This window comes from Xenopus laevis, chromosome 2S (assembly GCF_017654675.1).
Source record: "Xenopus laevis strain J_2021 chromosome 2S, Xenopus_laevis_v10.1, whole genome shotgun sequence".
In the NCBI taxonomy this organism is placed as follows: domain Eukaryota; kingdom Metazoa; phylum Chordata; class Amphibia; order Anura; family Pipidae; genus Xenopus; species Xenopus laevis.
The window spans coordinates 164,687,567-164,708,323 of NC_054374.1; the positions used below are offsets into that span (position 1 = coordinate 164,687,567).

Sequence of the window (20,757 nt, forward strand, 5' to 3'; positions counted from 1 at the left end):
TGGTGTCTTATGGGCACTGCACTTGGCATGGTGTTGATAATATCACAAAGTGGTGTCACTGCCAAACGCAGTTTGAAATTGGCCTCAGGTGTGCATCCACAACCCCCCCATAGTTATGTATTTGCCGGAAGCTTTGGCTAAGCTCATGTGGTTATTGCACCCTCATACCCACCCCTTTATATTTTTGGTGGTCCCCCTCACTTGTTGTGCCTTGGTTTGTGCAATCGCTCTCTCTTAAAAGCCATAAATGCTAGCGGCATGGGAGGATCTAGCCGTGAAAAAACCAACGTCCCATTAGAAACTTCTCTATGTACACACACACACTTATTGTGTCTTTCATTTAGTTCTCCTTTACACTCTTTCATTATATGCTTACTTACATACATACTCCCAAATACACATACACTTTCCCTTATCACTACCATACACACCTTCACATTTCACTTACACATGTATACACACTATTGTGCAACTGCACATATCACTCTACTTTGTTTTTAATTACAACACCTGACTTCTACTTTTCTAAAATGGGCGTTGGTTAAGGCAGTCTCTCCCTCTTAAAAGCCGCTCAGCAGTTGGCGGGGGAGGATTTAGCACAGAGTTTGAAACCAAAGCACAGGAGATATTTACATAAAGAATTGTTACTACACAGAGAGGTAATGTTCCTTTTCTACTATGACTAAAGATAAATAAGTTAGGGACCACCATGTGGGGTTTTACCTTGACGTGGTATGGTGGCTTATCAATATTATGATCATAACTTTGTAACAAAAAAACCCTGTTTCAAAATTACATGCACTTGCATATTTACTTGAATTACTTAGACAGGGCTTTATACTTTTTGAAATGGGCCTCAGGTGTGCATCCACAACCCCCCCATAGCACTGCCAAACGCTGTACTAGCGCAAACATCACACACAGAAATGCGTTTTATATATTCTTTTGTGACGGCTCCTCATCGCCTCCATTATACTCCAGCATGTTGCACTTTAAAGGGATACTGTCATGGGGGAAAAATTTTTTTTCCAAAATGAATCAGTTAATAGTGCTGCTCTAGCAGAATTCTGCACTGAAATCCATTTCTCAAAAGAGATTTTTTTATATTCAATTTTGAAATCTGACATGGGGCTAGACATATTGTCAGTTTCCCAGCTGCCCCAAGTCATGTGACTTGTACTCTGATAAACTTCAATCACTCTTTACTGCTGTACTGCAAGTTGGAGTGATATCACCCCCTCCCTTCCCCCCCCAGCAGCCAAACAATAGAACAATGGGAAGGTAACCAGATAGCAGCTCCCTAACACAAGATAACAGCTCCCTGGTAGATCTAAGAACAACACTCAATAGTAAAAACCCATGTCTCACTGAGACACATTCAGTTACATTGTGTAGGATAAAAAAAGCAGCCTGCCAGAAAGCATTTCTCTCCTAAAGTGCAGGCAAAAGTCACATGACTGGGGGCAGCTGGGAAATTGACAAAATGTCTAGCCCCATGTCAGATTTCAAAATTGAATATAAAAAAAAAAACATGTTTTCTCATGACAGTCTCCCTTTAATATAGATAGATGCTCATTTAGTCACCAGGAAGCCCCAGTTGTATGATTAGTATTGGTGCACAGCACAGTTTGTTTTTTTCTTTTACTATTTGATAAGTAGAATTAATTGAAAGGAGAAGGAAAGGTGTTTTTACTTGGGGGTGCCAAAAGTTAAGCACCCCAAGTGATTGTATTGACTTACCGGAAACCCCCGGGCCGGTGCTCCTATCAGCAGAAAACTGCACCGGCCCGGGGATATTCCAGCGAGCAACATGGAGAGATCTTCTTCCGACTTCTTCTTTCTTCAGATTTCATGAGGCAGATGCACGAGCAGTAGAAAGAAATAGTGACTTTTTCATTAAAGTTCGTCTTTTCGCTCTATTGCCCATTCACACCACACGTAAGAAGCCAATCACTCCGAGGTGCTCATTGAAATAACCCCGGGCCGGTGCAGTTTTCTGCTGATAGAAGCACAGGACCGGGTGTCAGGTAAGTAAATAGAATTACTTGGGGGTGACTACGTTTTAGCACCCCAAGTATAAAATGCCGTTCCTCCTTTAATACAGAATGAATTATGGGAAATAATATGGTTTCTTCTCCATATTTTACTTTCTCGGCCTTTATTTTGATTAATTAGTACAAATTATCGTTTTGGCTTTAATGAAATCATCTTTCAGCCATTTACAATGAAAGTTTATCAACATTAGTTCAAGAACATAAACATGAAAGTTAATTCATCAGCTTTGTTTTATTAATAAATAACATAATTTTTAATAGACTGTAAGTTATTACCAGCACTTTCTCACAATGCCCTTAATAGCCGTTAGGAATTTACAGCTGCCTGAAGATATTTATAAGAAAGATTTATTTATTTATTTAGGACTCATCCGCAAGTGCAGTGAGCAACGTGCAATTTCGAGCACAATTGTCTCACAATGCAGCATTTATTCACCAAAATTCCAGAGCCATTGCTGCGCCTGATGCAATTATGGGCGATGCATTAAAATGAACATAATTATGGGCGATGCATTAAAATTACCATGATTGCAATTCCACCTCACCATAAATTGGACATAATTACACTGACAGTTTGTCATCATTTCTGGTGTTCAATGGCACATGTGGTTTTAGATACAAACAAGGGTGTAACAACAGGGGAAGAAGAGCCTTCAACAAAGTAAAAAAAATTGTGTTTTTGTGTTTAATGAGTATGTGTGTTGCTTTCTAAGGCAGCATCAGTCTGGCCCACCTGGACACAAGAAGAAATCCTGGTAGGGACCTCCACTCTTGGTCCATGCTCCAGGTATGTGTGTTGGGTGGGGGTTTAAGACTGGCGAGGGTTGGGGAGGTGGAGGTGATCAGCAACAGGAGGGGTGGAGTTGTGGTGAGCAGGGGTGGTTGGTGGAGGTGGGACCATGGAGGTCAGGTCCCTCTGTGATTCCATGGGTCTCCAGTCCAACACTGCCCCAAGGAGTTGGACAGGAACAGTAGACTAGAGTAGAGCTTCTGAAGCCAACACTTTACATTTCATGAATTCAAATAGGGTTGTATTCTTAAAGCAACATCGATCAACAGAACTTTTTTCCAAGTTACTGGGGTCGTGACCCATACATGAGATTCCTGCAATTAGAATCCCACCTGTCCTGCATTCGGCTCTATGTTCTTCTTTCTTTCAACTGGGACTGCAAGCCTTTTGAAAGAAAGAAGAACATAGAATCAGAATCCCCTTGACAAAGGCTATTGTGTCGAAACGTTGGGGTCATTCTCATTTTGGCAGGTGTATCCGCTACTTGTAATTTCTTGTCTGCCTTTTTCTGTACTCAAGGGTGGTATGTATACCATTATCATGCAAAATGTTTCTAGTTTTTTGTAAAACATTATGTTGTATATTTTGTGTCCTTTTACTAGTAAAGCATATTACAATCTTACCACCTGAGTCAAAAGTCTCTTTGAGTGTGCAGACCTGACTTTTCGTAACTGCAAGCCTTTAAAACAGTTTTCGCAGCCCTGAACAAAGTGCAGCATGTTCTCCCTTCTTGTGAAACACTGGGAAAGCCATACTGTGTATAATTATTGTAAAATGTAAAATAACTGCTATGGGTGCATGGGAAATCAGGGATCAAAGGTTTAGGGGTGCAGCTATGCATAATGCAGGGGCACATTTAGGAAAGAAAGTGCAGCTCACATTTTGTAAGAATTGTTTTTGTTCAAGGAAGAATTACTTACATAAGTTAAAAAACACATAAAGTCATCAATGATAATATTAAGACGATACAAAAGGTAAATAAAAGAGTTGTGTGAAGGCTCAGTGCAGCAATCAGTTCATAAGTCTCTGTGACCATTTGGGTTCCTTCCCTCATGTTATGACCTCTGCAATATGGTCACACATCCATGGTAACTAGTGCAACGCTGCATCGGAGACTCCATCTCCACCACCCCAGTCTTGGGGTCAAATGTAAAGACCTTGTTGGTTCCTTCCCCGTTCTCGTCCCTTCCGCCGAGGATATAGATCTTGCCCCCACACACAGTCAGCCCGCAGCTTTCCTGCACAGACAGGGGACATTGTTAGAGTGCTCAGATCCTAAATGACTATATTTGAGAAGAAACAGTATTTAAAAAAAACTACTTTTACTAAAGATGCTAATTTCATCTGAGCTATTGCTCATATCAACCAATCATACAGTATCTTTGATAAAATGTTCTTACTTGTAGTAGACTTAACTAATTACTGATAACCCCAGCCTCACATGCTTATCACTTAGTTAAGTTGGTTTGCCACTCATGTCACGTCTTCTGGATTGAAAATTGTGTTAAATATTTGAACGATGAGTTTAACTTTGAACTTTGGACATGATTTAGGGCACAGTATCCCTCACACCCATATTACATTTTGTGGTACTCACCAGTGGGGCTGGCAGACTGGCAACTTCACGCCAATGGTCCTTTTTTGGGTCAAAGCTGAAAATGCTACTCAGAAGGCCCCCAACCACGTAGATGGTTCCTTCCAACTCGACAGCATTGATGCACCTCTGGCAAAACGGGGATACTTCCATCAAAGTCCATTTATTTTCTTCAGGATCAAAGCACTGAACCTGGTGGACATGGAAATAACAATTATACAGAGCCGCATATATGTATCTTGATTAGCCACACACAAATCACGTTCAGCACCCGTAATCCAGAACCGATTCCAAGCACCCTGGTCTCGGCTCGTGCTTCTGCCTGTAGCAGCCGCCTTTGGCCTCGGGAGGAGCCCTCAGCTACTCAGATGCCTCCAGGTTTTAAAACGAGAGGTGCAAGGTGAGGGGTTCTGGACAAGCAAAGGGGCACGACCGGATAGCAAAGTCTTTGGTCAGAAGGTCAAGGTACAAGGCGATAGACAGAATAGTAATCAGGACAGGCCGAGTCGAGGCAGGCAGAATACAACGAAGTCAGGCAGGCAAGGGTCAAACCAGGAAATCAAGTCGAAGAGTTAAACTGGAACAGAGTCGGATATCAGGCAAGGGTCAAACCAGGAAGTCAAGCAGAGGGATGCGGCAGAATCAAAGTCAAATAACATGCAAGGGTCAGATTTCAGAAGGTAGAATCGTCAGGAACAGGCAGGGGTCACAACAGGTATAAACAAAGGTCTACTTGTTTGGCCAAGTTGCCCAATAAAGTCTTTCTGCCCAATAGAGGCACCAGAATATTTCTAATCCTTAAGTTTGAACATCAGGCAATAGACTGGTCACTTGGGTGATCTGTTTGGTGCCAATGTGCCCTTGTTAAAAGTACAATGAACCTTGAATACACAGATATGTAACATATGGAACACTTCACCAAAGAAGGCTTAACTAGACTCCCCTCTCTCTTCTCTACTGTACCTTGTTGGTGTTCGTGATGGACTCAATCGCTCCACCAATCACATAGATCTTGTTCATGCAGGTCACAACAGCAGCAGAGCTAACAGCTTCCAACATTGGGGGCACAACTTTCCAAGTGTTTGAGAAGGTGTTGTAGCATTCTACTGAGGACAACCTCTGCATGCCGTCAAAGCCACCCACGGCACAAATCTAGCAAGGTGAAAGAGTCATCAGTAAAATCCAGTTGCCAGTTATTCTTTTATTTAAAGGACCTTGTCCTTGAAAAAACCGATTAGGCCTTTAATGCAAATAAGACTCACCTCTCCTTTCAGAGTGACCATTTTATGTCTCCATCGGCCCTTGTTCAGCGAGGCAATCCGGACCCAGCTATTTAGTTGTGTGTTGAGCATCCACACGTCGCTACTATTGATCTCCCCCCCTGCAACACAAAGGGATAGCCAGACCTTGATAAAATGACCCCAAAAAATAACAAAAATGCAGAGAAACTGTGCAGTTGCCTTTTAACACCAAAAGAAATAAAAAGACTGGTGTGTTTTGGAACAAGTGATCGAACAGATTCTAGTTGACAAACTTCAGCAGCACAGACCCATGATATGGATTTGGTTCTTAGTAACTAGACCTAGTGCAAACAATAACTATTATTACCAAACCACCAATACGTCATTTTCCATATCAGCTATGGACTAACCAAACTGTTGCTGTAACGTTCACAGCGAGAAACCGCTGCAACAGGAGTTAAATTCACACTTGGTAGTGCGTGTGGTGGAAGCCCAGGGAAAAAGCCACAAATACTTGAAGCAGGCATGGTGAAATATACAGGATTTAATGGAACTGAAGCAAAACAGGAACAGGTCAAAAATAATGTCTTTACCAGGCAGGCAATGAAAAGCTGGAACAAAAACACAGAACAAGATTCAGGAACTTGGAACTTGGAACTTGGAACTTGGAATATCCAGGCACAGATTCAGGAACAAAACTAAACAGATTCAGATTCAAACAGATTCAGATTCAAACAGATTCAAGGTTTAGGTCAGGAACAAACAGAATACATTCAATGACTCAGCCCTGAGCAAGGCTCAGGGCGTGGTTTATAAAGGGCAACTGATTAGAAAACACAAAACACATGAGAGTAACAAGAAGGGAGGAGACCAGGGAGTAGACAAACTGGAAACATAACAAGATACAGGATCACTATAACAGGATCAGGACCAGCCCCAAGAGCCTCCAGTGGTTCACTTGGTAAGTGCACCGACTGTGCACTTAAAATCCAGCAACCCCAGTCCCAAGTGTTCAAATCCCAGATGGTCCTTACAGTTGCACATAGATAAAGGGCAGAAAGTGGGGAAGAAGTGAGTCCTTTAGGCAAGGACCACCAATAGTGCAGAACGAGGGTCACAAGGGTACAGGAACAAGATCAGGATGGAGTTGGAGAAGGTAAGGGATGGAGAGGATGAAGACTCTGGGACAGAATGGGAAGGTGCGGACATAGAACCAGGTCAGGATGAGGTGTGATGAGGTGGACTAGAGCTGGTGGACTGGAAAGCAGAACCAGACAGTGCTGGAACCATAGAAAGGGCTGGAAGCAAAGAGCAAGAGGGGCAAAAGCACAGGAGTAGGAGCTAGGGACTAGGCCACTGTGCTCCATCAGTAGCTAATGCTCAAGCACAGGATGTGAGGAGGACTGGGCTTATACTGTATAGGGCAATATCAGCCCTGATTGGCTGGTCTTAACCCACTAATAAGACTGCTGGGGTAAAATACATGAACTTGCCAACTGCTCTCCTGGCCAGGTGGTTAGGGAGAACAACCAGAAGGTCCCAGGATCAAACCCCAGCAGAGCCTGACATTTTGGTGACCACTGGTCAATACCTGACAATAATCTCAGTTTTAAAACATTTACATTTCGACCAGACCTCCATGTGCTCACACTGAACCATGTACCTATATTCTGATTTTCATTGCAAGAGGGTATTAAATGTCCCCTCATGTATAAGTGTGTTACGGACCGTTTCAATCTATGTTTGATGATTACTTTCTTAGTTTTACACACGATCAGGCAAACTCATTGGGTTGCTACATTCCTGAACAGAATCAGCCATCGTATTTTACAGCTTCTACGGCAGCAGGTGCCTTAGAGCTCACAATTCCTTTCGTTTTCTATGAACCTCAAAAAAAACAAAACCTCAGCCAAGTCTGTGGGGAGTGAATCAACAGCAATTACTTTACATTGAGTATTAAATGCATTAAGCCAGCCAAGCATAAAATCTAGGTACGCTGTGTCGGTTTGCTTTGGGCTGCTGATGTTTGCCTTTCAGATGACTATAGTAAGCCATAACTGTTGTATTAAGAATTGGCTTGTGTCTAAGAGTGAAATCTTAGCAGCTTGTGTTGATTGTTTGGGTGCGTTTCATGAAACCGATTCAATTACTACGAGGTTGCTTCTTACTGTATATGATTGAGTATAACAGACAATAGATTTGACTCTTTGAAACATTGTTGGAGTGGCCCAGTGGGATACCAACAAAACCCCCAGTGTGCCCAAGTGTAAGCGGAACCCTCTGCTCCTAACCATTTGGCCTGTCTCATGGTCATTCAACATTTCTGTATGAAAACAAAGAGCCAAAATAGATGGAAGTAATAGGATACAGTTCAGCTTGCAAAGAAAAGAGACTAAAGGAGGCCATAGACGTTACAATTACTGTATGATCTTTCCTGGAAAAGATGTTTCCAAGAAAGATTGTTGGTTTCAATACACACGTGTAGAGCTGAATCATCAGATATACTGATAGAAACAATAGAATTCTACCTGTATCTGATGATTCAGCACTAACAGTGGCCGATGTTCTGGTGCCTTTAAAGACGCCCAATCAAAATTGTCCGTCTGGCCCAATCGACCAGCCGATATCCAAGTCTTCTGCTGATATCTGTTGGCTTGTCTCCCACCATACACGCACCAAATGTCATACGAAAATTCATTTTGGACGATATTATCGATGCGTCTATGGCCAATTTAAGAGAATCCAGAGGTTGAGTGAGGAGTACAAACAGTTTGGAGAGTGGGCCAATTGTCTAAGGTTTTCTAATGGGCCCTTGGTATCTCAGTGGGACATTAATTAGAAGTCAGAAATGAAGAATCTGTTGAACTCATTGGCAAGAGTTGGGTCCAAATCATATCAGGCGATTAGGGAGTTTGGATATAGAAGGCACCTCATGGTTCACAGAAGTAAGTAGAAGTTCTATGGGGAGTACAGGTGTGAGGTTTTCTGGATGAGGGGTCTTTGTATCTCCATACCTTAAGAGCCTTATTTATCAAAATCCAAATTTCTCTAAATATTTAAATTTAAAAAGTCAGAGCAAACTAGAATCCAAGATTTGACCGTAGGTATTATGTAAAAAGCATGAATTAATCGATTTGGTGAAAAAAATTGTATGAAAAATCTTATCTGAGTTTTTCCCTGAATCATACTTTTTTTGGATTTTCGGGCTAATTCCATGCACAGACCATAGAAACTTCCAATAAGTATAGGAACCTTTCCCATTAACTTATATACACCGTGGGCAGGTCTGAGATTTTCGGATTCAGACTTTTTGCAGCATCGGGGTTTAATAGATCCCAAAAAATTTGACTTTTTTTTTCATTAGAAATGTATATTTTATAGTAAAAAAAAACTTTTTTTTTGGAGTTTATGGCATTTGTACTTTGATAAATAGCCCCTAAGTCTACTAAAAAATTTTTTAAAACATTAAATAATAATAATGTTATTATTTATTCATTATTATTCATTATATCATTACAGAGAAAAAGGAAATTGTTTTCAAAAATATGAATGATTTGATTAATAGAGAGTCTATTGGAGGGTGCCTTCCTGTAATTCAGAACTTCCTGGATAACAGGTTTGCGGATAATGGGTCCTATACCTGTATACCGTATTTATCTGAAGAATAACAACCCATGCAGCCGCTGTTCCCATTTACAGAGATAATATAGAGATATAGAGATAATATAATATAGTGAATAAAGTACCCCCTCTTGTAAAATATAAGGATATTATAAGTTACCAAGCAGTTCCATGACCATATAAAAATTAGGGATGCACCAAATCCAGGATTCGGGATTCTGCCTTTTTCAGCAGGATTCACCTGAATCGTAATGCCCGGCCGAACCAAATCCTAATTTGCATATTCAAATTAGGGACAGGGAGGGACATCACGTGACTTTTTGTCACAAAATAAGGAAGTAAAAATGTTTTTCCCCTTCCCACCCCTTATTGTATATGCAAACTTGGATTTGGTTCGGTATTCAGCTAAATCTTTAGCGAAGGATTCTGGGCTTCAGCTGAATCCAAAATAGTAGATTCGGTGCATCCCTAATGAAAATACCATACAGGTCATGGAACTCCGAGGTGATGTCTAATATCTTCATATTTCCCAACAAGGGGAACTTTATTTATTATTATACACACGTTTTAGTGAGTCAGGTGACAGAAATGACATCACTAAGCTCCGATTATAAGGATATAATTTACAGGATATTCCTGGCTCTTGGTTAGTTTATAGTGAATAAAGTACCCCCTCTTGTAAAATATAAGGATATTATAAGTTACCGAGGAGTTTCATGACCATATAAAAGTACGAGGCCAAAAGCCGAGTGTTTTTACACAGGTCATGGAACTCCGAGGTGACTTCTAACTAGGGATGCACCGAATCCAGGATTCGGTTCGGGATTCGGCCAGGATTCTGGCTTTTCCAGCAGGATTCGGATAAGGCCGAATCCTTCTTCCAGGCCGAACCGAATCCGACTCCTAATTTGCATATGCAAATTAGGGCCGGGAGGGAAATCGTGTGACTTTTTGTGATACAACAAGGAAGTAAAAACGGTTTTCCCCTTCTCACCCCTAATTTGCATATGCAAAAGATTCGGCCGAATACCGAACCGAATCCGAATCCTAATTTGCATATGCAAATTAGGATTAGGTTCGGTATTCGGGCGAATCTTTCGCAAAGGATTCAGGGGTTCGGCCGAATCCAAAACAGTGGATTTGGTGCATCCCTACTTCTACTATCCTCATATTTTACAACTGGGGGTAGTTTATTTATTATAATACACAAGTTTTAGTGAGTCATGTGACAGAAATGACATCAGAACTCACCGTTTATAACTGATGACATCAGAACTCACCATTTATAAGGATATAATTTACAAGCTATCCATGGTGTTTTTTGTATTATATAGAGATACACCTCTTCCTTTATGGTATCTGTAGCCTAAATGCAACTTGTGGTGGTAAAACACCTGTGATTCCTCTTATACACAGTATAAATCAGAGCATAGATACTGCACTAAATACAGACCAAGGCATTCTGTCAAACACTCTAACAGGGTAGGACGGTTCATTCATATGTATGCCAAGAAAAGCTGTCAATCTCATGAAAGGAGGAGTCAAACCAAAGCATCTAGTGATCTCACCTGAAACATAAACGTTATTCTTTAACATACAGGCAGCAAACTCTGACTTTGCATATCCCGGCATACTGGCTAGAGCCTTCCAACGACCCCCATTTGGGTGGTAGGTATCAGTAAGGGGTAACTTCAAGAGGCCATTTTTATCACAGCCGCCAATTATAACTATCACTTCTGAGAGATCCGTGAACCTGCGAGACAAGAGAGGAAAGAATTGATATAACTCTGTATATCATGTCTCTGTTCATTTCTTTCCATTTACTTTAGAAAAAACGTTATCAGAAAATGCTGTGGCCGCTCACGAAAACTTAAATAAATTGTTTGATCATTAATCTTGTAAAATGTAACTAGATAAACACTGAATGCACTTCTCTTTGATTGTAAATGATAAGGATATTAGAAGTCACTGAGGGGTTGTTCTGTGACCATATAAAGGCACAAGGCTGCAGGCTGAGTTATACAGGGAACTCTGAGTATCACTTATGTATTATAAGGGATAATGTACCCCCTACTGTAAATGATAAGGATATTAGAAGTCACTGAGGGGTTGTTCTGTGACCATATAAAGGCACAAGGCTGCAGGCTGAGTTATACAGGGAACTCTGAGTATCACTCATGTATTATAAGGGATAATGTACCCCCTACTGTAAATGATAAGGATATTAGAAGTCACTGAGGGGTTGTTCTGTGACCATATAAAGGCACAAGGCTGCAGGCTGAGTTATACAGGGAACTCTGAGTATCACTCATGTATTATAAGGGATAATGTACCCCCTACTGTAAATGATAAGGATATTAGAAGTCACTGAGGGGTTGTTCTGTGACCATATAAAGGCACAAGGCTGCAGGCTGAGTTATACAGGGAACTCTGAGTATCACTCATGTATTATAAGGGATAATGTACCCCCTACTGTAAATGATAAGGATATTAGAAGTCACTGAGGGGTTGTTCTGTGACCATATAAAGGCACAAGGCTGCAGGCTGAGTTATACAGGGAACTCTGAGTATCACTCATGTATTATAAGAGATAATGTACCCCCTACTGTAAATGATAAGGATATTAGAAGTCACTGAGGGGTTGCTCTGTGACCATATAAAGGCACAAGGCTGCAGGCTGAGTTATACAGGGAACTCTGAGTATCACTCATGTATTATAAGTGATATTGTACCCCCTACTGTAAATAATAAGGATATTAGAAGTCACTGAGGGGTTGTTCTGTGACCATATAAAGGCACAACGCTGCAGGCTGAGTTATACAGGGAACTCTGAGTATCACTCATGTATTATATGGGATACTGTACCCCCTACTGTAAATGATAAGGATATTTGAAGTCAGTGAGGGATTATGTGACCATATAAAGGCACAAGGCTGCAGGGTGGTATAATATAACTATTCACTGTTAGCTCATGGGGATTTGCATCAAATCATCAGGAATTTCCCTTCAGCACTCTCCATATAACAACCCATCAAAATGTGTCACTAGATTTTAAGAACCAATAAGAATCCTAGCACTTTTACATAATTCTAGTAACAAGAACAACTTGGAAGGGACGGATTAGAAATATGCATATTGGGGAGGCTCTAGTAACTCAGGGAATATTTTATACTATATGAGCTGTACACCATATCATTGTTATTATTCTTCTTATTACTCAGAAAAGGCTACATATGGTCATGGGTATATACTGTATTGTGATTGGTCACTTCTCTCTGTAAGTACAAGGTGTATACTAAACTGTTACCAAACCACCGTTGCAATAAGATATACTGTATATGGTTGACTTTACAAGCTATTTTATTCCTTCTATCTCTTTAGATCTTTAAGTATTTAAGTAACAGGATCAGAGTTTTTTTTTATAATATTTGTGAAATAGAATAAATTTATACTTTTACTATAAAGTGCATTGAAATTGACTAATTTGTTCGGAGGGATGTTTCTAGTTTAGGTTTATGTTTTTAGTTCATTTGAATATTAGGAAGGGGTTTGTTACAGTGAGATAAGAAGGGGTTGGATGGTGTTTAGCAAGTAGGGATGCACCGAATCCAGGATTTGGTTCGGGATTCGGCCTTTTTCAGCAGGATTCGGATTCGGGCAAATCTTTCTGCCTGGCCGAACTGAATGCAAATTAGGGGAGGGAGGGAAATCGTGTGACTTTTTGTCACAAAACAAGGAAGCAAAAAATGTTTTCCCCTTCCCACCCCTAATTTGCATATGCAAATTAGGATTCAAATTGGTATTCGGCCGAATCTTTTGCAAAGGATTCGGGGGTTGGGCCGAATCCAACATAGTGGATTTGGTGCATCCCTAGAGGGAATACAGGGTTTTGGTAGATAGCGGTACTCAACTGGTCCATTTAGAAAATGTTTGATTTACCACCACTCTTTTAGCCAGTTCTCTATCCAGGAACAAATAATATGTCCCAGGCCAACATACTACAAGTTGATCCAGGGACTGGTCCCATTGCATCTTGGAGTCAGGGTGGAATTTTCCCCCCTCTGAGACAAATTGGAGAGACTTCAAATGGGGTATTTTCACCTTCCTCTGGATCAACTGGCAGTTAGGCAGGTTATATACAAACTTAAAGGAGAACCAAACCCTTGCTAATAAAAACCCCTTCCCCCCTACCCTACATAGACCCCCCTCCCTGCTCCCTCCAGCCTATTTGGTACCTTTGGTAAATGCTCCTACCTCTTTACTTACCCCTCGGTGCAGATTCAGGGCATCAGAGTTCACGGGGACCATCTTCTTCTTTTCGGTAATCTTCGGGTCTTATTCTGGCGTTTCTGCAATTTCCATGACTTTCGGCGCACTTGCAGTTGTCGCAAAACAGAAGATTGCTCCAACTGTGCATGCACCGATACGCCGTTCTATTCCCGAAAATGACCAAATCAAAGAAGATGGCGCCCATGAACTCCGATGCCCTGAATCTGCACCGAGGGGTAAGTAAAGAGCTACAGTTAGCATTTACCAAAGGTACCACATAGTAAGGAGGGGGTCTATGTAGAGTAGGGGTTTGTATTAGCAAGGCTTTGGTTCTCCTTTAATTGAACTTGATAGACGTGTGTCTTTTTTTCAACCTAACTTACTATGTTACTATAATGTCTACTTACCCAATTCATATCTCAGTAGGTTTCTCTGTTGTTTGCTTATAAGGGCAAGAGAATTATTAAAGAGCTACCCGCTACATATTACCTTCTTGGAGTGAGTCTGAGAGGGTTGACTTGATTTCCGAGGATGTAGTACAATCGAGCCTCGTGCAGCAAAGGAAAACATTCAGTGCACCCTTGAATAGTCTTGTCCATTTCTACCTTCTCCAGGAAATAAGCCGGGTCAAGCAATGGCAGTTTCACAAGTTCCAAAAGATCCTTTAAGTGTTTGGATCTGACTAAGCTGTTTTTATTCACCCATTTCATAATGGCCTCAAAGACTTCTTCTTCCTTTCTTACCACTAGATGTTCATTGGACAGATACTCCACAAGCTCCTCTTTGCTTAAGTCCAAGAACTCCTCGTGGCAAGACACCTCAGCAAAGCCTTCCAGTATGAGCTTCTTGCTCTTTTCAGACAAATCCGAAATGGCAAAGGAATCTGCAAACTTCCTGATGCCCACGCAGTTGCAAGGATGAAGTTGGTTCTCCAGGAATTTCACACAGGCATCTCGTAAAGTTTTCATGTGGAACAAGTCCGAGGCTTCCAGGATCCCCACCACATTGTCCTCTTCAATCAGTAGGCTCCCTCCATACATGTATTCCAAAAGAATGTCCATGACTGGTGAGGGTATCTTCTGGATCTCCACCATGTCAAGTTGACTCTCTTTGAGGTGGCCACCAAACATGGCTCTGAAATAGGAACTGCAGGAAGACAGGATTGCTTTATGGCAGGGGTAATCCTTTCCTTCAACAACAAGGACAATGTCTGTAAACACCCCTGTTTTTCTGTAAATATTTAAACTCTGCAGGATATTCAACGCATGGCATGTTTCGTTGCACATCCTCATGGGCAATTTCTCCGCCCTTGGTTCTTGGTTGGAATTTTCAAGACCGTTGGTTCCACAGACTAGTACCTCTTTTAAAGGCTGGTGCATCCTACAATAATGAGAAAACATAATCAGTTCCATGACTGGAGTTTTTAACTTTTTCTTTGCAAGTCCTCTAGTTTTCAAGTTTACCCATCTGGTTGCTAGGGTCGAAATTACCCTAGCAACCGTGCATTTTGAATATAAAAGCTGGAATATGAAGAGAGGCCTGAATAGAAAGATAAGTAATAAAAAGTCACAATAACGATACATTTGTGGCCTTACAGAGCATTTGTTTTTTAGATGGGGTCAGTGACTCACATTTGAAAGCTGGAAAGATTCAGAAGAAGGCAAATAATTAAAAAAAACATAAAAAAGTTGAAAAGTTTATTGAAAATTAAATTTGCTTGGAATTGGCCATCCTATACCATACTAAGAATGAACTTAAAGGTGAACCACACCTTAGGGGCAGATTTACTAAAGGGCTAATTGTCGCCAGCATCAGCTTCACGCCCATCGCAGCACTTCGCCAGGCGCAAATACACTACGAATACGCTAAAGTCCTAGGCGTCAAACGCTGGTGACTTTTTGCTAGGGTTACTTCGGCAGTGCGAGCATTTCATAGCCAAGATACCCTAGCGTTTGTTTGTGCCTTGCGAAACTTCGCTTGTGATCTTTCGCTCAGGTGAATTTACATAGGGCGGGTAATTTAAAGTTGTATGGAGGTCTTTATTATAAATGTTGCTGCAAATGGTTTAAGTTACCGGTTTATATTACACATGTCCAGGGAACCTTAATAAAGAGAGTTAATATAATGCCCTACACATGAGCCCACTGTAAAATTAATGTTCCATATGTTATGAAATGTCTGGAGAAAACCGGATACCCAAAAAAGTAAGTCAGGACTTTTACAGCCAATCCCGCTTTAAAAAAATGAAAAGTCGCCAGCGTTTTTAGAACTTTAATGCCTTTTCGGCAGACAGGATATGATGTAAGTGACAGAAGATTGAGGAAGATCGAGCTGCTTTATAGCACTTCGCCTGGTGTGAGGTGGTGAAGACAACTCTGGCGGAAGAGCTAACGTTCAGTAAAATCCGCACTTTAGTGGATTTGAGGAGTAACGTCCTTTTGCAAAAGCGAAAAGTCACCTGGCGACAGAGTGTGAATAACCGCTACTGATGGTCCCGTTCACTAGCGAATTGGCGATGTCCCTGCGGGTGGCAACACTGGCGAAAAGTCGCTAGCGTTAGCCACTTCGCTCTTTAGTAAATCTGCCCCTTAGTCTGGAACTATACGCGCTGCCGTTGGACTTTGCACATCCGCAATGCTTCAAAGGGGTGGTTCACCTTTAAGTTAACTTTTATTATGTTATAGAATGGCCAATTCTAAGCAACTTTTCAATTGGCCTTCATTATTTATAGTTTCTGAATTATTTGCCTTGTTTTTCGGACTCTTTCCAGATTTCAAATGGGGGTCACTGACCCCCGTCTAAAAACAAATGCTCTGTAAGGCTACAAATGTATTGTTACTGTTTATTACTCATCTTTCTATTCAGGCCTCTCCTATTCATATTCCAGTCTCTTATTCAAATCAGTGCATGGTTGCTAGGGGAATTTGGACCCTAGCAACCAGATTGCTGACATTCCAAACTGCTGAATAAAAAAACCCCACAAATAATAAAACATGAAAACCAATTACAAACTGTCTCAGGTTATTACTCTGTACATCGTTCTAACAGTGAATTTAAAGGTGAACAACCCTTTTAAAGGGCAAATATACTTTGATTTAGACTTGAGCCCATTCGCTATCCCAGCTGTTAAAACCTTATCACCTTTTTACTAGATTGCTACTATTTTTACCCCAAAGGACTGCAGGGTTAATGTAAACTCCCAGCCTGCCAAGGGCCACAGGAAATTAAATATTTTACCTGCTGACCAATGTTCAACTACACAAATCTCACCATCTGCTTCATCCATTGCCAGATTCCCTTGGGGCCTCGGATTGAAAGATTTTGTCTACTAATGTGCCTGGTAATTAAATCAGCCCAGTCTGGGGGTCCTCCTGTAAAGGCTAATTTCCCATAACAGCTGCTTCTTCTAAATGGCACGTTTAGGCAAATTGAACATTTCCGCTTTAACAGAAAAACACTAAAATATAGAAAAAGCAAATCTTTAAACGTTTGTTTATGTTACAACATTGGAAATGACTATGTAGAACGACTTTAGCAGGAAAGATCTGACAAAGCTGTAAGTGTAATTGTATCCTCGTTACTACTAATCTGTAGGGCTTATCCATCTGCTGTACAAACCAGTAGGATCTGAATGGAGGGAAGATGTTCAACATTGTATTGTAGTGTCTACTGAAACAACAACATCACTGCAGCTTTTCTAATGGCAGAGCTCAGGGCACAACAGGGTTTGTTTTGTTCTTTTATTTAAATAGTGTAGAACTCTCCTACTTATGGCAGTTTCTCCATTATACTACTTTGTGGTATTGTATATTTCCAACACAATGAAATGAAGGGCAATGGGAACAACTGATAAAAAGTGACGCTGCACCCATATTGCTCTACTTGTTATCCCACAGTCACACTCCCTTCCCTATAATCCCTCTGTTACTATAGGCACCATCTCTCCCTACTATACCTGCTATCCCACAGTCACACTCCCTTCCCAGAGACTATTATCCACTGTTACTATAGGCACCATCTCTCCCTACTATACCTGCTATCCCACAGCCACACTCCCTTCCCAGAGACTATTATCCACTGTTACTATAGGCACCATCTCTCCCTACTATACCTGCTATCCCACAGTCACACTCCCTTCCCAGAGACTATTATCCACTGTTACTATAGACACCATCTCTCCCTACTATACCTGCTATCCCACAGTCACACTCCCTTCCCAGAGACTATTATCCCACTGTTACTATAGGCACCACCTCTCCCTACTATACCTGCTATCCCACAGTCACACTCCCTTCCCAGAGACTATTATCCACTGTTACTATAGGCACCATCTCTCCCTACTATACCTGCTATCCCACAGTCACACTCCCTTCCCAGAGACTATTATCCCACTGTTACTATAGACACATCTCTCCCTACTATACCTGCTATCCCACAGTCACACTCCCTTCCCAGAGACTATTATCCACTGTTACTATAGGCACCATCTCTCCCTACTATACCTGCTATCCCACAGTCACACTCCCTTCCCAGAGACTATTATCCACTGTTACTATAGGCACCATCTCTCCCTACTATACCTGCTATCCCACAGTCACACTCCCTTCCCAAAGACTATTATCCCACTGTTACTATAGGCACCACCTCTCCCTACTATACCTGCTATCCCACAGTCACACTCCCTTCCCAGAGACTATTATCCACTGTTACTATAGACACCATCTCTCCCTACTATACCTGCTATCCCACAGTCACACTCCCTTCCCAGAGACTATTATCCACTGTTACTATAGACACCATCTCTCCCTACTATACCTGCTATCCCACAGTCACACTCCCTTCCCAGAGACTATTATCCCACTGTTACTATAGGCACCATCTCTCCCTACTATACCTGCTATCCCACAGTCACACTCCCTTCCCAGAGACTATTATCCCACTGTTACTATAGACACATCTCTCCCTACTATACCTGCTATCCCACAGTCACACTCCCTTCCCAGAGACTATTATCCCACTGTTACTATAGGCACCATCTCTCACTCCCTACTATACCTGCTATCCCACAGTCACACTCCCTTCCCAGAGACTATTATCCACTGTTACTATAGACACATCTCTCCCTACTATACCTGCTATCCCACAGTCACACTCCCTTCCCAGAGACTATTATCCACTGTTACTATAGGCACCATCTCTCCCTACTATACCTGCTATCTCTCAGTCACACTCCCTTCCCAGAGACTATTATCCACTGTTTGTCTATATAATCACCATCTCTCCCTACTATACCTGCTATCCCACAGTCACACTCCCTTCCCAGAGACTATTATCCACTGTTACTATAGACACATCTCTCCCTACTATACCTGCTATCCCACAGTCACACTCCCTTCCCAGAGACTATTATCCCACTGTTACTATAGACACATCTCTCCCTACTATACCTGCTATCCCACAGTCACACTCCCTTCCCAGAGACTATTATCCCACTGTTACTATAGGCACCATCTCTCACTCCCTACTATACCTGCTATCCCACAGTCACACTCCCTTCCCAGAGACTATTATCCACTGTTACTATAGGCACCATCTCTCCCTACTATACCTGCTATCCCACAGTCACACTCCCTTCCCAGAGACTATTATCCACTGTTACTATAGGCACCATCTCTCCCTACTATACCTGCTATCTCTCAGTCACACTCCCTTCCCAGAGACTATTATCCACTGTTTGTCTATATAATCACCATCTCTCCCTACTATACCTGCTATCCCACAGTCACACTCCCTTCCCAGAGACTATTATCCCATTCAATTTTGGAATGAATCCCGCAGTGGATATTGCAATCTAATCTTCATTCCACAATCACAAGGAAAAGTTAAGTGTACACACAGGGATGAGACAGCGATGCTGCTAGTCACTGCCCCGCCACACTTAATAGATATATAATGGGAAAAGCAATAGGGAAGGCTACACTGAATAAACAATGCTGCTGAAATGGATTCACCAGGAGAGCTTACAATCTAAAGCTATAGTTACTTACATTAATGCATATTAAGGCACAGCTTATGTCAATCTGTCCTACCCTGATTTTTACACAGTCACATAGACTATAGCAGTGCCCCCACCTACTGTGCCAGTGTGTGACTTGCTCAGTCTGTCCCATTGTACTCGCTTATAATAAAGGCATCGAGCAACTCTCATTACCTTTCACTGAAGCAGTTTATCAGGATCCGGCTGCTTCTGTTTCAGCCCAGAGCTCCGCTCACCTATTTGTACTGCCAGGGAGGGGAATGTCCGACTTCTAGTGAAACGATAGACAAAAGATTTCCTGCTCACTAGTCGGAATCAGAGGGGCAGTCAGTGTCAGATGTGACAGTTGGGGTGGGAGGAGTTGGCTGAATACAACAAAGGACAGTGGGGGCTTCTCTCTCCCTGGAGCGGGGGGGGGGGGGTTAGGATTTAAGCTCAGGGAGACTGGGATTTATGAAAGATGTGAAGACTAAAATCAAATCAGAAAATATACATATCCAGAGATAACAGATACATTACAGTTATACAATCAGAATGGACGAGGGGTCACGTGACCCTGCTCCTACGAGTACTTAACCCCCTGTGACTTACACATGATTCCAGGGTCTGGTTCACCTTTAATATTCAGTATCTTACAGAATGGCCAGTTTTAAGCAACTTTTCAGTTGGGCTTCTTTTTTAATTTTTAATTATTTGCCTTCTTCTTCTGACTCTTTCCAGCTTTCACATTGATTGGTCTTTAATTTACAACTTTTCAATTAGGCATTGTTTTTTTTGTGTATAACTTTTGAATTATTTGCTTCTCACTATTTCCAGCTTTCAAAAAAAGGGGGGGGTCACTGACCCCCCATCAAAAAAACAAATGCTCTGTAAATGCTACACATTTATTGATATTGTTACTATGTATTCTTCAGCTTTCTATTCAGGCTTCTCCTATTCATATCCCAGTCTCTTTTTCAAATCAGTGTATGGTTGCTAGGGGAATTTGGACCTTAGCAACCAGATAACTGAAATAGCAAACTGCAGAGCTGCTGAATAAAAAGCTTAATAACTCAAAAACTACAAATAATAAGAAATGAAAACCAATTGCAAATTGTCTTGGAATATCACTCTCTACATCAGACTAACAGTTAATTTAAAGGTGAACAACC

At 41.5% G+C, this 20,757-nt stretch overlaps 1 protein-coding gene across 1 annotated transcript; it reads right to left on the reverse strand.

Moving 5' to 3' along the window:
* Nucleotides 1-3,328: 3,328 nt before the first annotated feature.
* klhl35.S (kelch like family member 35 S homeolog) lies at nt 3,329-20,155 on the reverse strand. Its single transcript, XM_018250409.2, has 7 exons — nt 19,781-20,155; nt 14,059-14,949; nt 10,869-11,053; nt 5,701-5,819; nt 5,402-5,590; nt 4,442-4,630; nt 3,329-4,082 (listed from the first exon to the last, which is right to left on the reverse strand). Exons 2-7 carry the CDS (start codon nt 14,946-14,948, stop codon nt 3,900-3,902), a joined length of 1,755 nt encoding a protein of 584 aa, XP_018105898.1. The 5' UTR covers nt 14,949; nt 19,781-20,155; the 3' UTR covers nt 3,329-3,899.
* Nucleotides 20,156-20,757: the final 602 nt, after the last annotated feature.

Excerpts from the sequence above, each read along its gene's own strand:
- klhl35.S (XM_018250409.2), bottom strand. The coding sequence starts at position 14,948 with ATGCACCAGCCTTTAAAAGAGGTACTAGTCTGTGGAACCAACGGTCTT. Across the intron at positions 11,054-14,058 it reads CTCAGACTCACTCCAAGAAG|GTTCACGGATCTCTCAGAAG; the intron begins GTAATATGTAGC and ends CTTGTCTCGCAG. Across the intron at positions 4,083-4,441 it reads CCAGTCTGCCAGCCCCACTG|GAAAGCTGCGGGCTGACTGT; the intron begins GTGAGTACCACA and ends CTGTCTGTGCAG.